General features: G+C 50.3%; 1 protein-coding gene across 2 annotated transcripts; it reads left to right on the top strand.

The window, feature by feature from the left end:
* Positions 1 to 5,038: 5,038 nt before the first annotated feature.
* On the top strand, positions 5,039 to 15,351 carry Vamp5 (vesicle associated membrane protein 5). Of its 2 annotated transcripts, none has more exons than XM_037203817.1 (3): positions 5,039 to 5,258; positions 14,156 to 14,293; positions 14,905 to 15,351. In XM_037203817.1, exons 1-3 carry the CDS (start codon positions 5,157 to 5,159, stop codon positions 15,073 to 15,075), a joined length of 411 nt encoding a protein of 136 aa, XP_037059712.1. In that variant the 5' UTR covers positions 5,039 to 5,156; the 3' UTR covers positions 15,076 to 15,351. The 2 variants fall into 2 exon arrangements, with proteins under 2 accessions (XP_037059712.1, XP_028711024.1); XM_028855191.2 differs by lacking the exon at positions 5,039 to 5,258 and adding an exon at positions 5,378 to 5,459.
* Positions 15,352 to 16,809: the final 1,458 nt, after the last annotated feature.

The raw sequence follows: 16,809 nt of genomic DNA, 5'->3' as shown, positions 1-16,809 counted from the left end.
GTGTATGAGCACGTCCCTCCTTTCTCTTCAGCCCTTTGCCCTTCGGTTTCTCTCTTCCTGAGGACCCCCTCCCGACTGGTTTCTCCCAGTCTAGGACCAAGATGGTGCAAAGATAGAGAGCATAGCTAAAGAGGAAAGATGGCAGCTCAGGGGCTTTGCACACCTGGATTACAGATGCAGTCACTATGCCCAGCTAGAATCAATAATTCTGTCTGGCACACACATACACACACATACTCTCTCGATTGTGTGTGTGTGTGTGTGTGTGTGTGTGTGTGTGTGTGTGTGTGTGTGGACTTACTTTTGTTTTTTTTAAAGTATGGGTATGTGAATGCAGGCGCCCCCAGAGCCCAGAAGAGGATGTCGGTTCCCCTGGCATTGGAGTTACAGGCAGCGGTGAGCTGCCCAACATGGGTGCTTGGACCCAAACTTGAGTCCTCTGCAAGAACGGTTTGCACTCTTTTTCCCCCTCCTTAGGTAAAGAATTTAAATTCGTTTATTATTAATTAAGATATAATTATACTGGGTTGCCCCTTCCCTCCAGCCTCCCCACGCTCCCTTCACTCCCTCTCACATTCATAGCCTCCTTTTCTTTAGTTGTTATTGTTTTACACACACACCTGCACATATATACACATGCATACGTGGACACACACACACACACACACACACACACAAATATAGCCTGCTGAGTCTGTTTGGTGCTGATTGCATGCATATGACTTCAGGACTGACCACTTGGTACTGGATAACCAGTTAAGGAGCGCTTCTCTGGGGAAGACTGATTCTCCCTCTCTCAGCATCCCTCAATTGCCTGTAGTTCTCTGTCTAGGGATGGGGCCCTCTGAGATTTCCCCTTCCGTGTTCGAAGAGCTATTGATGTTGTCCTTGTTTAGGTCTTCTTTAAAGGTCTTCAGCTAAATTGTTGAACAGTTTGCACTCTTTTTCTGTTTTGTTTTGTTTTGTTTTGTTTTGTTTTGTTTTGTTTTGTTTTCAAGATAGGCTTTGTAGCCCTGGCTGTCCTGGAACTCACTCTGCAGACCAGGCTGGCCTCGAACTCACAGAGATCTGCCTGCCTCTGCCTCCCAAATGCTGGGATTAAAGGCATGCGCCACCACTGTCCAGCAAGTTTGCACTCTTAACCAAAGAGCCAGCTCTCCATCTTCCTCCCTCCCTCCCTCCCTCCCATCTTGTACATCTGTGTGGATGAATGCAGGTGCATGTGTACCTGTGCGTGCATATGTGTGGAGGCCAGAGGTCATCGTCGGATGTCTTCATTGTTTTCCACCTTACTATCTAGGGGGCCCTGTTTTTCTTCCTGCCAGTACTGGTAACTGAACCTACGGCATCCTGTGTGTGAGATAAGCACTCTACTGCTGGTTTACAGCTCCAGCCCTCACCATACTTTTTGAGATGGTGTCACTCACTAAACTTGGAGCTCATCAATTTGGCTAGGATGGCTGGCCCATGAGCTCCAGGGATCTACCTGTCTCCATAGTGCTGAGGTTACAGAAGCATGGGTCACACTTTTCCATGGGCATGGGAATCTTAACTCAGGCCCTCATGCATGCACAACCAGAACTTTCCCTGCTGAGCTATCTCTCAAGCCCTCCCGTTTTGCTTCATACCACACTGTTCATTGTCACAGGCCCCTAGAGGAGGGATTTCCTAGGGATCTTACCACAAGGAGAATCAAAACCTCCACAGCACTTTAGGGTAGGATGCAGGATTCAGCGTCCTCCTTGGATCCTATCATGTCTCTTAACTATTCTCCTGGATGTGTTTGGGAAGATGTGACGTGTTATTTAGGGCCTGGTTCAAGGCCTTTTCTGCCATGTCTCTTCTATGGCCTTGGTATAACTCAGAGCCAAAAGTTGAAGGAGCTCGTCAGCTTTTCCTTTGTTGCTTGTCTTTTGTCCACCCTTGCTCTTCTGGGTCTTTATAGGGCCCTGGTTCTCAGCTGTTCTGAGGGGGCGGGAGCGAGCATCTCTTCCCGGAGTCCCATGCTAGTCACAGTCAATGTCACAGGACAGGGCCTGAAGCACAATGAGCTTTCTGTCTTCTGGACCCCTCCTCCCCACCAGGTTCTTCGTCACGGCTGTTCTTTCCCAGTCTGCATCGGTTTGTGGGAAGGGTTCTTGGCTACCTCTGTCCCTGTTTCCTCCACAGCCTTTCCAGAATTAGAAACAACCTGTTGTTGGGAGGATGTGAGGGAAGGGCAGGGTTAAGAGACACAAAGTTTGAGACTAAATAGAGGCCAGATTCTGGAACCATGCTCTTGACTCCAGGGAGGGCAGGGAAGTACCAACCAGCCCCTCTTAGTCGGCTTTGCCGTGCTGTGCCTACCCGCTCTCCCCCAGCCCGCTCTGAGGTGCTGTGTCCAAGCCTGGAAACCTGCGGTCTGTCCTCACAGTGGCTCAGCCCCAGGGAAAAAGCCCCTGACACTTTGGTTAAGAGGCCTCATTTGGGATGTCAAGGACAGCCGGGAAGGTGGGAGACGGGTTTGGTGATTTAGCCACAGAAGCTCCGGAAGGCTCCACAATGCTGGAGGCACAGGAGCATCCGCAGCACTGGAATAGGCCTGCAAGCTTCTCATGAAGAGTTTAGAACAGAAAAAAGCCGGAGCAAGCACTTCCCATGAGACGCTGCTTTCCTTTTACATTGGAGTGAGATTCATATGACATTTTTTTTTTTTTTTTTTTTTTGAGACCAAGTCTCGCTTTGTAGCATTGTAGCCTAGCTTAGGCTGTCCTGGAATTTACTATGTAGCCCAGACTGGTCTCAAATTCAGTCAATCCTCCTGCCTCATCCTCTTAAGTGTTGGGATCACAGCCATAAGCCACAGTGCCAGCTCAGTTTGTCTCTTTGTTTCGTTTTGTTTTTAGACAGGGTCTCATGTGGTAAACACTGGCCTTAAACTCACCATAGAGTAATGAGGCCGTGGTGGCACACGCCTTTCATCCCAGAACTCAGGAGGCAGGCTTGGACAGATCTCTGAGTTTGCGGCCAGCTTGTTCTACAGAGCGAATTCCAGGACAGCCAGAGCTACACAGAGAAACCCTGTCTCAAAAAGCCAAAACAAACAAACAAACAAAATCACTATATATCAGACCAGGGCTTTGAACTTTTGACCCTCTGCAGCTGGCTCCCCAGTGCTAGGATTTCAGGCATCTACCACCAAATCTGGTTTATAGAATGCTGGAGATCAAACCCAGAGCTTGGTGCGTTATAGGCAAGCACATGCCCAGCCACAACTTGCAATTTAATTTTTTTCCTTAACACTTCAGTCTTTAAAAAAAAAAAAAAAAAACTACTTTTCCAAAGAGGCCAGGCCAGCATCCTAAACCCCAGACTGGTCCCTAGCTCAGCTGTCAGCAGAGAGCCTTCATTCAGCAACTGATGGAAACACAGTCAAACATTAGGCTGAGTTCCAGGAATCCTGTTGAAGAGAGAGAGGAAGGATTGACTGTACAAGCCAGAGGGGTCAAAGGACACCACAAGAAAACCTACAGAAACAGCTATCCTGGGCTCACAGGAGCTCACAGCGACTGAACTGACCACCAGGAAGGCTGCACGGGATGACCCAGGCCCTCTGCATATGTGTACCAATTGTGTGGCTTGGTCTACTTGTGGGACTCCTAACAGTGGGAGCAGGGGCTGTCTCTGACTCTTTTGCTAGCTTTTGGGACCCTAGTCCTCATACTTGGTCGCCTTGCTCAGCCTTAATACAAGAGGAGGTGCTTAGTCTGACTGCAACTTGATACGCCATGTTTGGTTGATACCCATGGGAAGCCTGCCCTTTTCTGAATAGAAACAGAGGAGGAGTGGATTGAGAGGGATGGGCAAGTGGGGGCGGGGATACCAGGAGGAGAGGAAGGAGGGGAAATTGCAGTCAGGATGTAAAATAAGTAAGTCATGTTTTAAATGACTTTTTCTTTAAATTATTTTTTATTTTGTGTGTAAAGATGCTGCTTCGCTTGCATGTGTGACTACGCACCACACGCTTGATTGGTTCCCTAGGAGTCCAGAACAGGGCATCAGATCCCCTGGAGCTGGAGTTATAGGCTGTAGTGAGCCGTCATGTGGGTGCTGAGAACTCAATCTGGGTCCTCTGGAGGAGCACCCAGCACTTTTGACTACTGAGCTAGCTCTCCCAGCCCGCATTTTAGTCTTTGATGAGCACAAACACAGCACTGCTTAATCTCTTTCTCCCTGAGTTACAAATCCTTTGACTTTCTGATCATACCTTTTGCACAGTCCTTAAAAACAAGCTCCTTTTAACCTTGAAGTTGGCCTGAGGCTGGCCAGGGCCAGTGAGATTAAGGAAGGACTGCTCTTTGGCTGCTCTTTCATCTCTCCCAGTCCTGCAGGAAAATCGGCCTCATCCCCATCATGGCTCTCCTTCCAATTCTCCGTCTTCCCGCAGGGCTGGCGGCAGGCATCTGAGGGAAGCTGGACAACCGCGTTTGTTTTCCTTGCAGCAGCAGCTTGCTCACCAGCTCGCTCCTCAACTCACCTTGACGTTCTTCAGGGCTTTCCATGCCGTTTGCCTGTATTTGATTCTTGTAGAAAAGGGAAGGTCTCTGCTGGAGTACTGCTCTGGAAGCTGGCTCAAATCTCCTCCCTTTCCTCTTCTGCCTCTTGCTGGTTCAAAACTTGGTCTGGCTGCTGTTGTCGTTTTTTTTTTTTTTTTTTTTTTTTTTTTTTTTTTCAGGCTGGGACCCATTCCAGCAACTTTAGAGGGCCATCCATCCACACACCGTTGGTTGAGGCTTTTAGCTCACGGAAATGTCTGCAGCATTTTAGCATTTAAAAAATCTCCACTCCCCGGTGTACGGAGGTCAGAGGACAACTTGCAGGAGTTGGTTCTCTCCACGATGTGACTCCCAGGGATGGAACTCTGATCATTAGGTTTGGCATCAAGTGCCTTGATCCACTGAGCCATCTCGCCAGACCTCAGTTTATCATTTTTAAGTGCACAACTCGGTGACATGTGATGTATTCAGAATGCCGCCTACTCCTTCTGAAAACAATCAGAACTTTGGAGTGATTGATGTTTTTAATTTCGGGTGAGATACACTCACCATGGTGGCATCCTGGCCTGCTCACGAACATCTCGAGCACTTAGCACTCACAGATGCCTGTCGCATGACGGAATGTCGCCTCCCTGGCTAACTCCTGTTGCAACCTCAGATCCAAGAGACACCGTTCAATTCACCAGGCTGGGGAGTCATCGGAAGTCGGACGCTGGTGGCCCGGTAGGAGGCGCCCCAAGGGCCCCGTTACCGCTTTCGGTTTGCCCGGGTCGGGCACCTCTCTGAGAAGGCTCGCCCCCCGCCCCTTTGGCCCGCGGGCCGCCCCGCCCCGCGGCTTCCTCCAGGGCCGCGGGCACAGAGGCAGCGCCGGGCAGAGGAGCCAGAGCCGGCGAGCAGGCGGTGGCGGCGGCTGCGGAGGCGATGGTGAGACGGGCAGGGGCAGAGGGCGATTGTTCAGGGGCGTGAGGTAGGAGCCCGAACCCCACCCAGGGTGAGAGACACGCTGGTCGCATGGGCCAGACCCCCACTTTGCAGGCAGCCGGGGAAGGAGACACAGAGTGCGCCCCGTCGGGGCGGAGTGAGCGGAGCTGCGGCTTCCCACGCTCCTGCGGCAGTTACCAGCTCCCGGCAATACCCGGCAAAGTCACTTAACCTCCATGAGCTTTCTTTTCCGTACCATAAAGTAGGAGCAGCAATACCTACCTTAGTGGGTCCTTGAGAGGTTAAAGGAGATGTTTATAGTTGCTGCTACCAGGCACTCAGAACCCTTTGCTAAGAAAGTGGTAGGTAATGTGATGACCTCTGCAGCTCTTCCCGGGGCTGACAGGAGCCAGAGCTGGCCCAAGGGTGGAAACCTGAGTAAATGCTCTAGGCCGGGTGCTGAAGGATAAACACTTTCCCCGGGAGAAGAGAAAATAAGTTGTTTACTATAAAAAAAAGTTCCATGAAATTTTCAGTGTGACACAGGCTGACTCTTTCCTAACCTCTACCTAGTGACATAACCCTGCGTTGACTCACCCAAACTCCCGCTGCCGCAGACCTGCCATTTCCAAGGCAAAGGTGTCAGGGACCTCTGGTGCCAGGATCCCCCTCCCCTGGGGCTCCTGGGAAGATGGGCCAGGCTGGAAGCAAGTTTAGTACTCTGAGGCTGGATGCATGCGGGCTGGCTGGAGATGGCAGTGCCTGGATGGCTTCGTCTCTGGGGAACTGGAGGCAGGAAAGGGAAGTGGGGCAGGAAGGTAGCCCTTAGCTTTGAGTCCACACCAGGAAACTGAGGGAGGCTCTGAGAATGGGCTGGAGCTGAGAGCCCACTTCCGAGAGTGCAGGGTAAAAGATGGGGAGGAGGGTGGGCGTCCAGCTGGCCCTCAGCTCCTGGGGAGAAGAAGTTCGGAGATGAAGGTGAGCTAGGTTTGTTCTCTGGCTGTACCGGAGAACCTTGGGATGCTCACGGGTGCATTCCAGGCAAAGGGGGTTCAGAGCCTGCGGGAGTACATTGTTCCTCCAGCCTGTCTCCAGCTCCATCAGCTAACTCTCCCTCTCTTCTTGTTCCTTTTTCTGTCTCCAGCTCAGACTACCTAATTACCCCCACCCCTTTCCCTTTCCTTCTGGTCTCTTCTCTGTGACTCATTGGGTCAAAAAAGACACAGCAGCTCTTTTGTGCCACCAGCGTAGGACAAAGCAGTGGCAGGGAAGAGGGAAGTGAGCAATCATTTTTTGCACGCGTACACGTGTGTGGTGATAGTCTGTGTATGATCTAACAAATAAAGCTTGCCTGAAAGACCAGAGAGAGAAAGGAACAAGCCACAGCCGCCTCTCACCTCACCAACCCCTCAGTGGACATGCTTGTTCACATGTGTGGGCATGTATGTGTTTAGGTGCACATGGAAGTCAGAGGTGGATGTCAGGTGTCTCATTCAATAGCTCTCTGCTTTATTTATGGAGGCAGGGTCTCTGGCTGGGCCTGGAGCTCACCAGCTTGTCCCTGGGATCCCCTGTTTCTGTATCGTGAGCACTGGGATTGCAAACGGAACTGCTTGGCTTTCGTGTGGGTGCTCTGGATTCAAACTCTGGTTCTCAGACTAGGGCAGGAGGAGTTCTATTCAGGAAGCCATCTCCCTAGCATCATAAATGACTTTTAAAAAGATTTCATTGTGTGAATGTTTTGCCTACATGTATGAATGTGTGTCATGTATGTGAGTGCCTGTGGAGTCTGGAGGAGGGTGTTAGATCACCTCATGTTGGAATTATAGACGGCTGTGAACTGCCAAGTGGTGCTGGGAATGGAACCCAGGTCCTCTGGAAAAGCAGCATGTGCTCTTAACCACTGAGCCATCTCTCCAACCTCACTATAAATAATTTTAAAAAGTTACTTAGCTTGCTTGTTTTTGGGGGGACAAAGTATCATGAGGATCATGTTGGTGTGGAACCTACTATAAAGCTGAGCCTCCGTGCCTGACTAGGATGAACTATTTTTTGAGGCAGTCTTGCTGTATTGCCCTTAAACTACTTTTAGACAAGGCTGGCCTTGACATTGCAGCAATGCTCCTGCCTCTACCTCCCAAGTGCTGGGATTACAATGATCTGGTACCATGCCCAGCTACAGAATAATTCTTTTTTGTTTGTTGGGTTTTTTTTTGTTTTTGTTTTTTCTTGAGACAAGATCCCACAATGTAGACCGGGCTGGCCTCGAACTCTGCCTACTGAGTTCTGGGATGAAATAAATCCACAACTATGCTCAGCCGAAAATAAGTCTTGAAGTCATTCATCTGACGGAGTTTGGGTGTGTGGTCACAGGCTCCTCTCATCTGCACACCAGCTCCGTTGGCAGCATCAAGTGACCGGTAGGTAGTGGTGAGCCCGTCAGCTGCAGCATCACACCCCCACTCTCTCTATCTGGTTTAGCCCGGTTTAGACCGGTGGCCCCAGGAGTCTGACCATTCGGCCCTTAGATTGGTTACCTACTGACTCCAGGCAGCTTACCACCTCTGGGCTGTAAAACGGGGCCAATGACTCTGTCTTTGGTGGGTTATTGTGAAGATTTAGCCAGATACCCACCTGAACAGCCAGCTCAGTGCTGGTCAGGTGGTGTGCCCACTGCAAAGTGGCTGTTGCTATTGCTCGAGACTTAAGCCGCCGTCGCGCGCCTCCCCCCCCCCTAATCCTAACACTCCGGACCAGAGGCAGGAGGACTCCCCCAAGTCTCAGGCCAGGCTGTGCACTTCATTGAGAGTCTCTTTCGTGTTTGTTTGTTTGTTTGTTTTTAATTAAACTTTCTGAAAGGGCTGCAGTGTGTGGCATCCTAGATTCAGTCCCCAGTACCACACACATAATCAAAGGTCTCAATAGCCTGTAGCACCTGATGAAAAGACAGCAGCTCCTGGGTGATCCACAGAAGGTTCCTCACTTAGCTAAGAGGCAAGTGAATGCACAAGTGTGTGTGCAACGGGGAAGCCTTGGCTGCGTGTGCATCTCCTAAGAAGAGAAAGAAAAGGAAAGGTCACTGTCTTGAGGGACTTACAGCCACATCTAAGATATCCTTCCTAAGGCCCCCAACACTTCTTCATAAGGAGTGGTGTTGGCTGGAGTGTGGCTCAGCGGCTAAGAGTATTTGTTGCTCTTCCAGGGACCTGGGTTAGATTCCCAGCACCCAGATGGTGGCTCACAACCACCCTTCTCCAGACGCCAAGTTCCAAGGAACCTGACTTCCACATGGTGCACATACACACGCGCAGGCAAAATACTCATAGATAAAAATAAAATAAGCCTTAAAACACTGGCTGCTCTTACAGGGGACCCAGGTTTGATTCCCAGCACCCACATGGCAACTAACAGCTGTCTGTAACTCCAGTTCCAGGGGGTCACACACTCTTTTTTTTTTTGTTTTTGTTTTTGGTTTCCTCAGGTACTGTTTGCACCTGGTGCGCAGACATACATGCAGACAAAACACCCATACACACACACACACACACACACACACACACACACACACACACACACACGAAAATCAAAAGAAATAAATCTTGAGGAAAAAAAAAAAAGAGTGGGCAGGAGGAGCCAAGTGTGTATGATGGGATATGTGTAGTGAGTTCAAGGTCATCCTGACTACATTAGACCTGGACAGAAAAAGAAAATGGGCTGGAGAGGGGCCTTATTGATTAAGAGTAATTGCTGCTTCTACAGAGGACCTGAGTTCAGTCCTCAGTATCCATTTTGGGTGGTTCATATAGCCAGTGCCTGAAGAGACCAGGATAGGCTGTTAGATGCCCTGGAAGTGGAGTTACAGACGGTTGTACCCATCACGTGGGTGTTGGGAATCAAACCAAGGTCCTCAGGAAGACCAGCCACTGCCTCTAATAGCTGAACTGTCTCTCCAGCCCCCGTAAATATTTTTTAAAGATAAATCTTAGGGCTGAAGAGATGGCTCAGTAGTTAAGAGCACTGGTTGTTCTTGCAGAGGACCTGGATTTGATTCCCAGGATCCACATGGCAGCCTACAACAATCTATAATTCTAGTTCCATGGAAGTCTGACATCCTCTTCTGATCTTCTTGGGCACCAGGCACACCCATGGTGCCCATAATCACATGCAGGAAAAAATACTCATTCACATAAAGTAAGTAAATCTAAAAAAAAAAAAAAAAAAAAATCATATGTTTAAGAAAAAGAAGTCTTGCCGGGCAGTGGTGGCGCACGCCTTTAATCCCAGCACTCGGGAGGCAGAGCCAGGCGGATCTCTGTGAGTTCGAGGCCAGCCTGGGCTACCAAGTGAGTTCCAGGAAAGGCGCAAAGCTACACAAGAGAAACCCTGTCTCGAAAAACCAAAAAAAAAAAAAAAAAAAAAAAAAAAAAAAAAAAGAAAAGAAAAAGAAGTCTTTAGTAAAAAGAAAAAGGGATGAAAAATGGTCTCCATTAATACTAATTGATATTATTTATTTAGCATTTAGTATGGGCCAGGCATTGTTTAGGCTTTTGTTTAGAATGTACTACATAATCTGAGCTAATATGAGATCTCCGAGGTAAGCACTGTTCTTACCACTTTACAGAAGAGGAAGCGTTTGGTCGGAAAGGTGGAAGCCTCGGTGTTAGTGAATCAGCTGGGAAGTGGCAGGCGGGATTTGAGGTGAGGGATGCAGTATACCTTGTTTTTGAGATAGAGTCCTCCCGTCTCCCATGCCCCCAGAAATGAAGTTATAAGTGCTCACCAATACACACAGTTTTTACATGAGAACGAGCCAGCAGGCTCTGGGAATTTTCCTCTATCATGTCATGTGCTCTGTCCTCCTCCACGTGCTAGGGCTATGTTCTTGCGTGCTCACACCCTACTTCTTGTTTTTAAGAGGCATGGTCTCGGGCAGAAGCAGGAAGGTATCTGTAAGTCCGAGCAGCTTAGTTGGTCTATATATTGAATTCCATGCCAGCCAGGGGTATGTAAAACAAAACAAAACGGTGGGTGGTGTGGAGGGGGAGGTGCTCACCAATAGTCTGAAGCTCTCCGTGTGTGTGTGTGTGTGTGTGTGTGTGTGTGTGTGTGTGTGTGTGTGTGTGTTCCTGCTCTATCACTCTCTGCTGCATTCCCTTGAGACAAAGGCTCTCACCAAAGCTGGAGCCAGAATGGCAGCCAGTAAAACCAATGATCCTCTCTCTCCGCTCTCTACCAGAGCTGGAGGTATTGGGGTGTGCAGCCTTAACTGGCTTTTTACATGGGTGCTTGGGATCCAAACTCAGAAGCTTATAAATGCACTCTTACCCACTGAGCTCTCTCCCCAGCCCACACACTCCCAGCCTCCGCCTTGAGACGGTCTCATGTAGTCCAGGCCAAAGATGGCCTTGGACTTCCGATTCTCTTGCCTCTGCCTCTGGAACGTTGGGATTACAGGCGTGTGTCACACCTAATGCTTTTGTCTTGTTTTTGAGACAGATCTCACTACACAGCCCAGGCTGGCTTGGGACTGGAGATTCCCGGCTTATGCATGCCGCCACACCTGACTTGGTTGGGTTTTATCACTTCCTCCACACTAGTTTCCACCCCTTGACTTCTGCGGCTTTCCCTAGCCCCACCCAGCCTTTCCACGCTCTGCCAGGTCCCTTCGCTAGTGGGCTGTGTCCCTGTCTCTGCCAGAATGGCTCGGCTCCATTCCAACATCTGTCCTTTTGGTTACAATTGTGACCCTTGTAATCTACCCACTCCACGAGTGGCTAGGGCACTTTATGTCTCCGTGTGTAACTCTACCCTTCTCTGATGGTATCACATGTTTCTTTTCCTCAGCTAGAGAGAAGTCTCCCTGAAAACAGGCACAATTCATTCAAAAAATATCTGCCGTGTGTCTACCAGCTGCCAGGCCCTTGGCTGCGTTACAGGTGGCACAGGACAGCATGGCCCTTGCTTGCCCTCGGCTCAACTCTTCCCCGACACTTTCCTAGCGATTTATCTTTCGTACTTCCAGCAGAGACCTGTGCATATAGTTAGGGTCTTTTTGCCTCTGGTTGAGGGGGGCCAAAGTGGGCTGGGGTTTGGTGGCTGTGTTCCCTGGAATGTATGTGTTCTTTTAGGCTGGTAGCCCATCTTGGCTCCCGATAGGCAGTGCCATGGCTTCGCTGTGGAGGGGAAAAGCTCCAGATTGTAGCCGGAGGCACAGCCAGCTCTCCATAGAATGTGACTCTGCGTTTCCCCTTGGATGGGAATAAGATAACAACAGTGGTAGCATCCAGAACAGAAGAACAGAGCTGGAGATGTAGTTCAGCAGGTAGAGAGGGCTTCCCTGAGCATGAATGAAGCCCTGGGCTTTGGTCACCAGCACCACATAAGCTGGGCATGGTAGGGCACACTTGCACTAGCTGGGCATGGTAGGGCACACTTTGCACTAGCTGGGCGCATGGTAGGGCACACTTGCACTACTAGTACTGAGGAATGAGGCTAACAGGGTTAGAAGTACTAGGTCATTTTGGGCTGTATAGTGTGTTGGAGGCCAACCTGGGTGATGCAAGACCTTGTCGAAAAAGAAAAAAGATAAGAGAAAGGATACAGAAAGGGGAACGATGCTGGGCAATGGCTCAGTGGTTAACAGCACTTATCACTGAAGCATGAGCATTGGTGGGGCTTTCGGCTACCAGCCTCGTCCAGGTTCAGCGAGAGACCTGCTCTCAAGGGAGTAAGATAGGCAGTGAGAGAGCAGGGCACTGGCATCCTCCTCTGGCCTCTGGGTGTATTACAGGCAGGTGTACCAGCAAAACCACACCCAGCACACTCATGCTGCAGGGTGGGGGCGGGCAGTTGGGGACAGGACAGACAGACAGGAGCCATAAGGTGGCTCAGCAGGTGAAGCGCTTTCTCCACACAAGCCTGCTGCCCTGAGTTCAACCCCAGGACCCATGGGAAAGTGGACAAGATGTCCTCTGACTTCCCCATCTGGGTCCCCCTATAATAATAAAAAACGAAAATACCCCCAGCATCCTCCCACCAACCTCCAGCGGTGATTCTTTAAATCTTTGTCCATTCCCAAGTTTTTGGAGTGTTGGGATCTGGGGAAGTTCAAACAATGGAGCCTTGTCCACCAATCCAGTAGTCACGGTGGGGATGACAACCGACTCAGGAATGGAGGAAGCTGCCCTGTGTCCCAGCCTCTGCACCCTCTGCCTCCTTGGTTTGCCTGCCCCACTTTCAAAACAAGCTGTTTTTCTAGCTCTTAGATAAATATTGACCTATCTGGGTTTCAGATGCCTGTCCCTCGAAACTCCTGCTGGGCTAGATAAGCACATCAGGAGAACCTCTCTTGAGACTAAGAGTTCCTTTTGGATAGGCAATCCAGCAACTGACCCCTTTCCTGGGTCCTTGCAGTGACCAGCACTGTGTTGGCCTCCCAGGCTTCTGGATGCTGGAGGATGGACTAGGGTGCTGCCCCCTGCCCTCCCTTTGGGAGCTTGTGATCTAGCTGTGGAGAGAGGACTCATGCCCTGGGAATGCTCTGGGGCTGTGTGCAGGGAAGCTGTGATGATCCTGTGTGAGGGTTCTTGCCTGTGGAGGAGGTAATCCTCTGTGACTACCAGGTCTCTTCCAACACACATTCTCTGCTTTTAAGTGGAATTCTGTCAAATGCCAAAATGTCTGCTGGGAACAATGGGAGATATGGGCTGGCCGGAAGTGGGGGGTGGGGTGGGGGGGTGGGTTTGACATTCTGTGAAAAGGAGATAGAATGGGGAAGGACGAGGCTGGGGGAGGGAGTTGCTGTGGTTTGCTAATCCTCTGGTGTTCATCTTCCTGAATAGACCTGCTCTGGTCTCGGCACAAGGCATCTAGGGACGGCAGGGCTTTTGCCCCCACCCCATCCCCCCTTCCCCTTTCACATCCCCCAGATTGACACTTGTGCCTTTCTCATCCCAATCCTCCAAAACAAACTGGGTTTCCTGGTTAGGTGAAGCTGGGCCGCCCAGGTTCAGAAGCCAAAGATTGTCACTTGGATACCATTGAAAACTGTGGATCCCAGGGAAACAAGCCCTGGCTGCCTAGAAGGCTGGAGGCCAAAGGCCAGAGGGTCTCAGGTTCCCAGGAGGAGAGCACATTAGAAGGTGGCCACTGAAAAGTGGAGAGCAGGTTAGCTCAGAGGCAGAACTGGCCTGACTGGCCAGGGGTCCAAAGAGGGAGAGGTGAGCTGCTTGGTTTGAGAGAGGTTCTAAGCAGAGATGCTGATGTGACCTGGTCTCAAAAGACCTTTCTAGTCTTGCGGGGTGAATATTTTTTTTCTTGCCTGGCTCCCTGCTCTTTGCCATTTCTTGGGGTCAGTGGGAAGCCGTAGGACAGATGGACACTGGGTAGATGCCATCTTGGAGCAGGTGAGCAAAGTGTCTGCTTTGTGGGAAGCTGGAGGCCTGGGAAGCTCCCAGTGTGAGGTAACATAGAAGAAGCTGAGGTGCTGAAACCTGGAGCGGATGGGTAAAGAGCCCGGAGGTCAATTGCTCAGAAGGCAGCCCTTTAACCTGAATAGCTCAAGCCTTTACACACAAAGGATGCTATTACTCATCTGCCATACCCAGACATTGCAGGGGAGCGGGGAGTTTAGGTCTTTTGTGCGGGAGGAAGGCTGGGTGGGGAACTCTTGTATCCTTGACCTTGGGCTTGGTGCTCAGGCAGGGAAAGAATTGGAGCGATGCCAGCGGCAGGCGGACGAAGTGACGGAAATCATGCTCAACAATTTTAACAAGGTCCTGGAGCGTGACCACAAGCTGGCAGAGCTGGAGCAGCGCTCAGACCAGCTCCTGGACATGGTGGGTGGCCGCTGGGAATGGGGGAGGGACAGGAGAAGTCTGACCCTTAGAGGGAGCTCTTAGGCTTGGCTGGGGAGGCTGTAGGTGGGGTCTGGGGCTTGCTTGCTTCCTAGTGTGGGACTTCTGGTTTCCGACTAGTGGGTTTCACCAAGATGGCCTTGGGTTGGGGCTGTAGCTCAGATAGAGTGCTTACCTAGCATGCATGGCCCTGGCCCCACTCCCCACCACGGCATGAAACACAGCGGTGGTCCACCTGTGATCCCAGCACTCAGGGAATCCAGAGATCAGAAACTCATTCTCCATCACACAGTAAGTCCAAACCGGAGCTACATGAGACCCTGTCTTACAAAAACAAACAAACAAACAAAATAAATAAATACACCTAAGAAGTCTTTGGAGCTGTGCACATTCTTAGAGGTCAAGGGCTAAGTGGGTGTGAACTAGCAGAATCAGGAGTCAGGTGTTACAGCAGTGTTGGAGGTCGGGAACCAGGCTGGAAGGGTCCCGGGGGACAGGGTAGGGAGGATGCTGGTATAGAGATGGAGAGCTGGCTTTGAGGCCCTGTGGGAACCATTAACTCTCTTTCTCTCGGTGTCTCTGGGTACCCACAGAGTTCGGCCTTCAGCAAGACAACCAAGACTCTAGCCCAGAAGAAGCGCTGGGAGAACGTTCGGTGCCGGATCTACTTGGGGCTGGCGGTGGCTGGTGGCCTGCTTATCATCCTGATTGTGTTGCTGGTCATCTTTCTTCCAGGGAGTGGTGGGAACAGTAGTAATCCATAGGCCTAGGATACAGGCATTGTCTTAGGGACTGGGGACTGACCCAGCCAGGCCTGGAGGAGAGGCTGAACGACTGTACTGGCCTGTTCTGGTCTCCAGAGAGTCCCGGTGTTTGCTTCTGTCTCGGCCAACCTCGGAGAGTACTGAAGGGCATCCTGGATATGTGCACCCCTGCATCTCCCATCATGCCATGGACTGACCCTTGAGGGCAGCCTGCTGCTGCACTGGCCCTACTAGGCGACACACTGGAGCTCAGTAAAAGCAGCTGTTTGGTTAAAAGTGTGCTCTCGCTCTCTCTCTCTCTTTCTCTCTCTCTCTCTGTCTCTCTCGCACATACACACACCACAGACACAGATGTGTACACACACACACACACACGCTTTCAGACACAGAAACAACACACACACACACACACATCCCACAGACACAAAAACATAGTACATACTGTATACACACACACACACACACACACATACATATATACACTAAATTAATTTAATTTAAAAAAGAAAAGAAAACCTGTCGCCCAAAGGACTATATTCCAGTAGATGACTCCTTCCTTTGCTTTTTCTCCTTGGTTTTGCCCTACACAGACAGACCTGTAGTATCTGGGCAGACACAGCAACTCACAAAACAGACGTTTGCACCTATTCCCATGAAAGTGAAACCCATCATGTCTGACATCTTGGGGGTTCTTAGAGGACCCAGATGGAAGAATTAAGAAGAGAGGGCTTGCTGGGAGTCCAGCTCAGTTTCCAGAGTGCTTGCCTAGTGTGAACGAAGTTCTGAGGTTGATGGTGGCACACACCTCTAGAGACCCAGCACTCAGGAGGTAGAGGCAGGAGGATTACAAGGTCAAGATCATCCTTGGCTATAGTCAGTTTGAAGTTAGTCTGGGCTATATGAGGCCCTGTCTCAAAAGCAAAAAGTTGGCTGGAGAGAGGGCTCAGTGGTTAGGAAGGCGCACTGCTCTTACAGAGGACCCAAATTTGCAAGTTCAGTTCCCATCTCTCAAGTCAGGTACTTCATAACCACCTCTAGGTCCAGCTTCAGGGAGATCAACCTCTGTGGGAAGCTGCACTTAAGTGTACACACACTCACAATTTACACAACATTTAAGAAAAACAAGAAACCTGCCGAGAGATAACCTCATAAAGTGTTTGCCTTGAAAGCACAGGGACCTGAGTTACATCTCCAAAACCCATTTTAGAAAGCCAGGTGTGTAGTCCAATGTGGTAGCCTTAACCTTGATCTAAGCCCTGGGCAAGTAGGGACAGGCAGGTCTCTGTGAGACTGAGGCTAGCCTGGTCTACATAGTGAGATCCTCTCCCAAAAAACATGAACAAACAAAAACCACTATGGTGACCTTCTTGTACATCCAGAACTGGGAAGGTAGAGACAGACAAATCCCTGGGGAATCAGTAGCCACCACCCTAGCCTAATTGGTGAGCTCCAGGCCAATAGGACGTGCTGTCTCAAAAAACAATGTAAGCTGGTGAGTAAAGAATATGGAGAGATGGCTCAGCAGTTAAGAGCGCTGGCTGTTCTTCTAGAGGTCCTGGGGTTCAATTCCCAGCACTGACATGGCAGCTCACAAGTGCCTTGTAATTCCAAGATCTGACACCCTCACACAGACATACAAGCAGGTAAAGCACCAATGCACATAAAAATAAATTATTTAAAAAAAAAAAGGCTGAGCGGCGGTGGCACACACCTTTAATCCCAGAGCCAGGCCGG

The sequence above is a fragment of the Peromyscus leucopus genome, chromosome 3 (genome assembly GCF_004664715.2).
Source record: "Peromyscus leucopus breed LL Stock chromosome 3, UCI_PerLeu_2.1, whole genome shotgun sequence".
NCBI classification, from domain to species: Eukaryota; Metazoa; Chordata; class Mammalia; order Rodentia; family Cricetidae; genus Peromyscus; species Peromyscus leucopus.
The sequence above is the reverse complement of the archived record's forward strand: the minus strand, read 5'-3'. Positions and strand labels throughout refer to the sequence as shown.

Excerpts from the sequence above, each read along its gene's own strand:
- Vamp5 (XM_037203817.1), top strand. The coding sequence starts at position 5,157 with ATGTCGCCTCCCTGGCTAACTCCTGTTGCAACCTCAGATCCAAGAGAC. Across the intron at positions 5,259-14,155 it reads AGTCGGACGCTGGTGGCCCG|GCAGGGAAAGAATTGGAGCG; the intron begins GTAGGAGGCGCC and ends CTTGGTGCTCAG. Across the intron at positions 14,294-14,904 it reads CAGACCAGCTCCTGGACATG|AGTTCGGCCTTCAGCAAGAC; the intron begins GTGGGTGGCCGC and ends GGGTACCCACAG.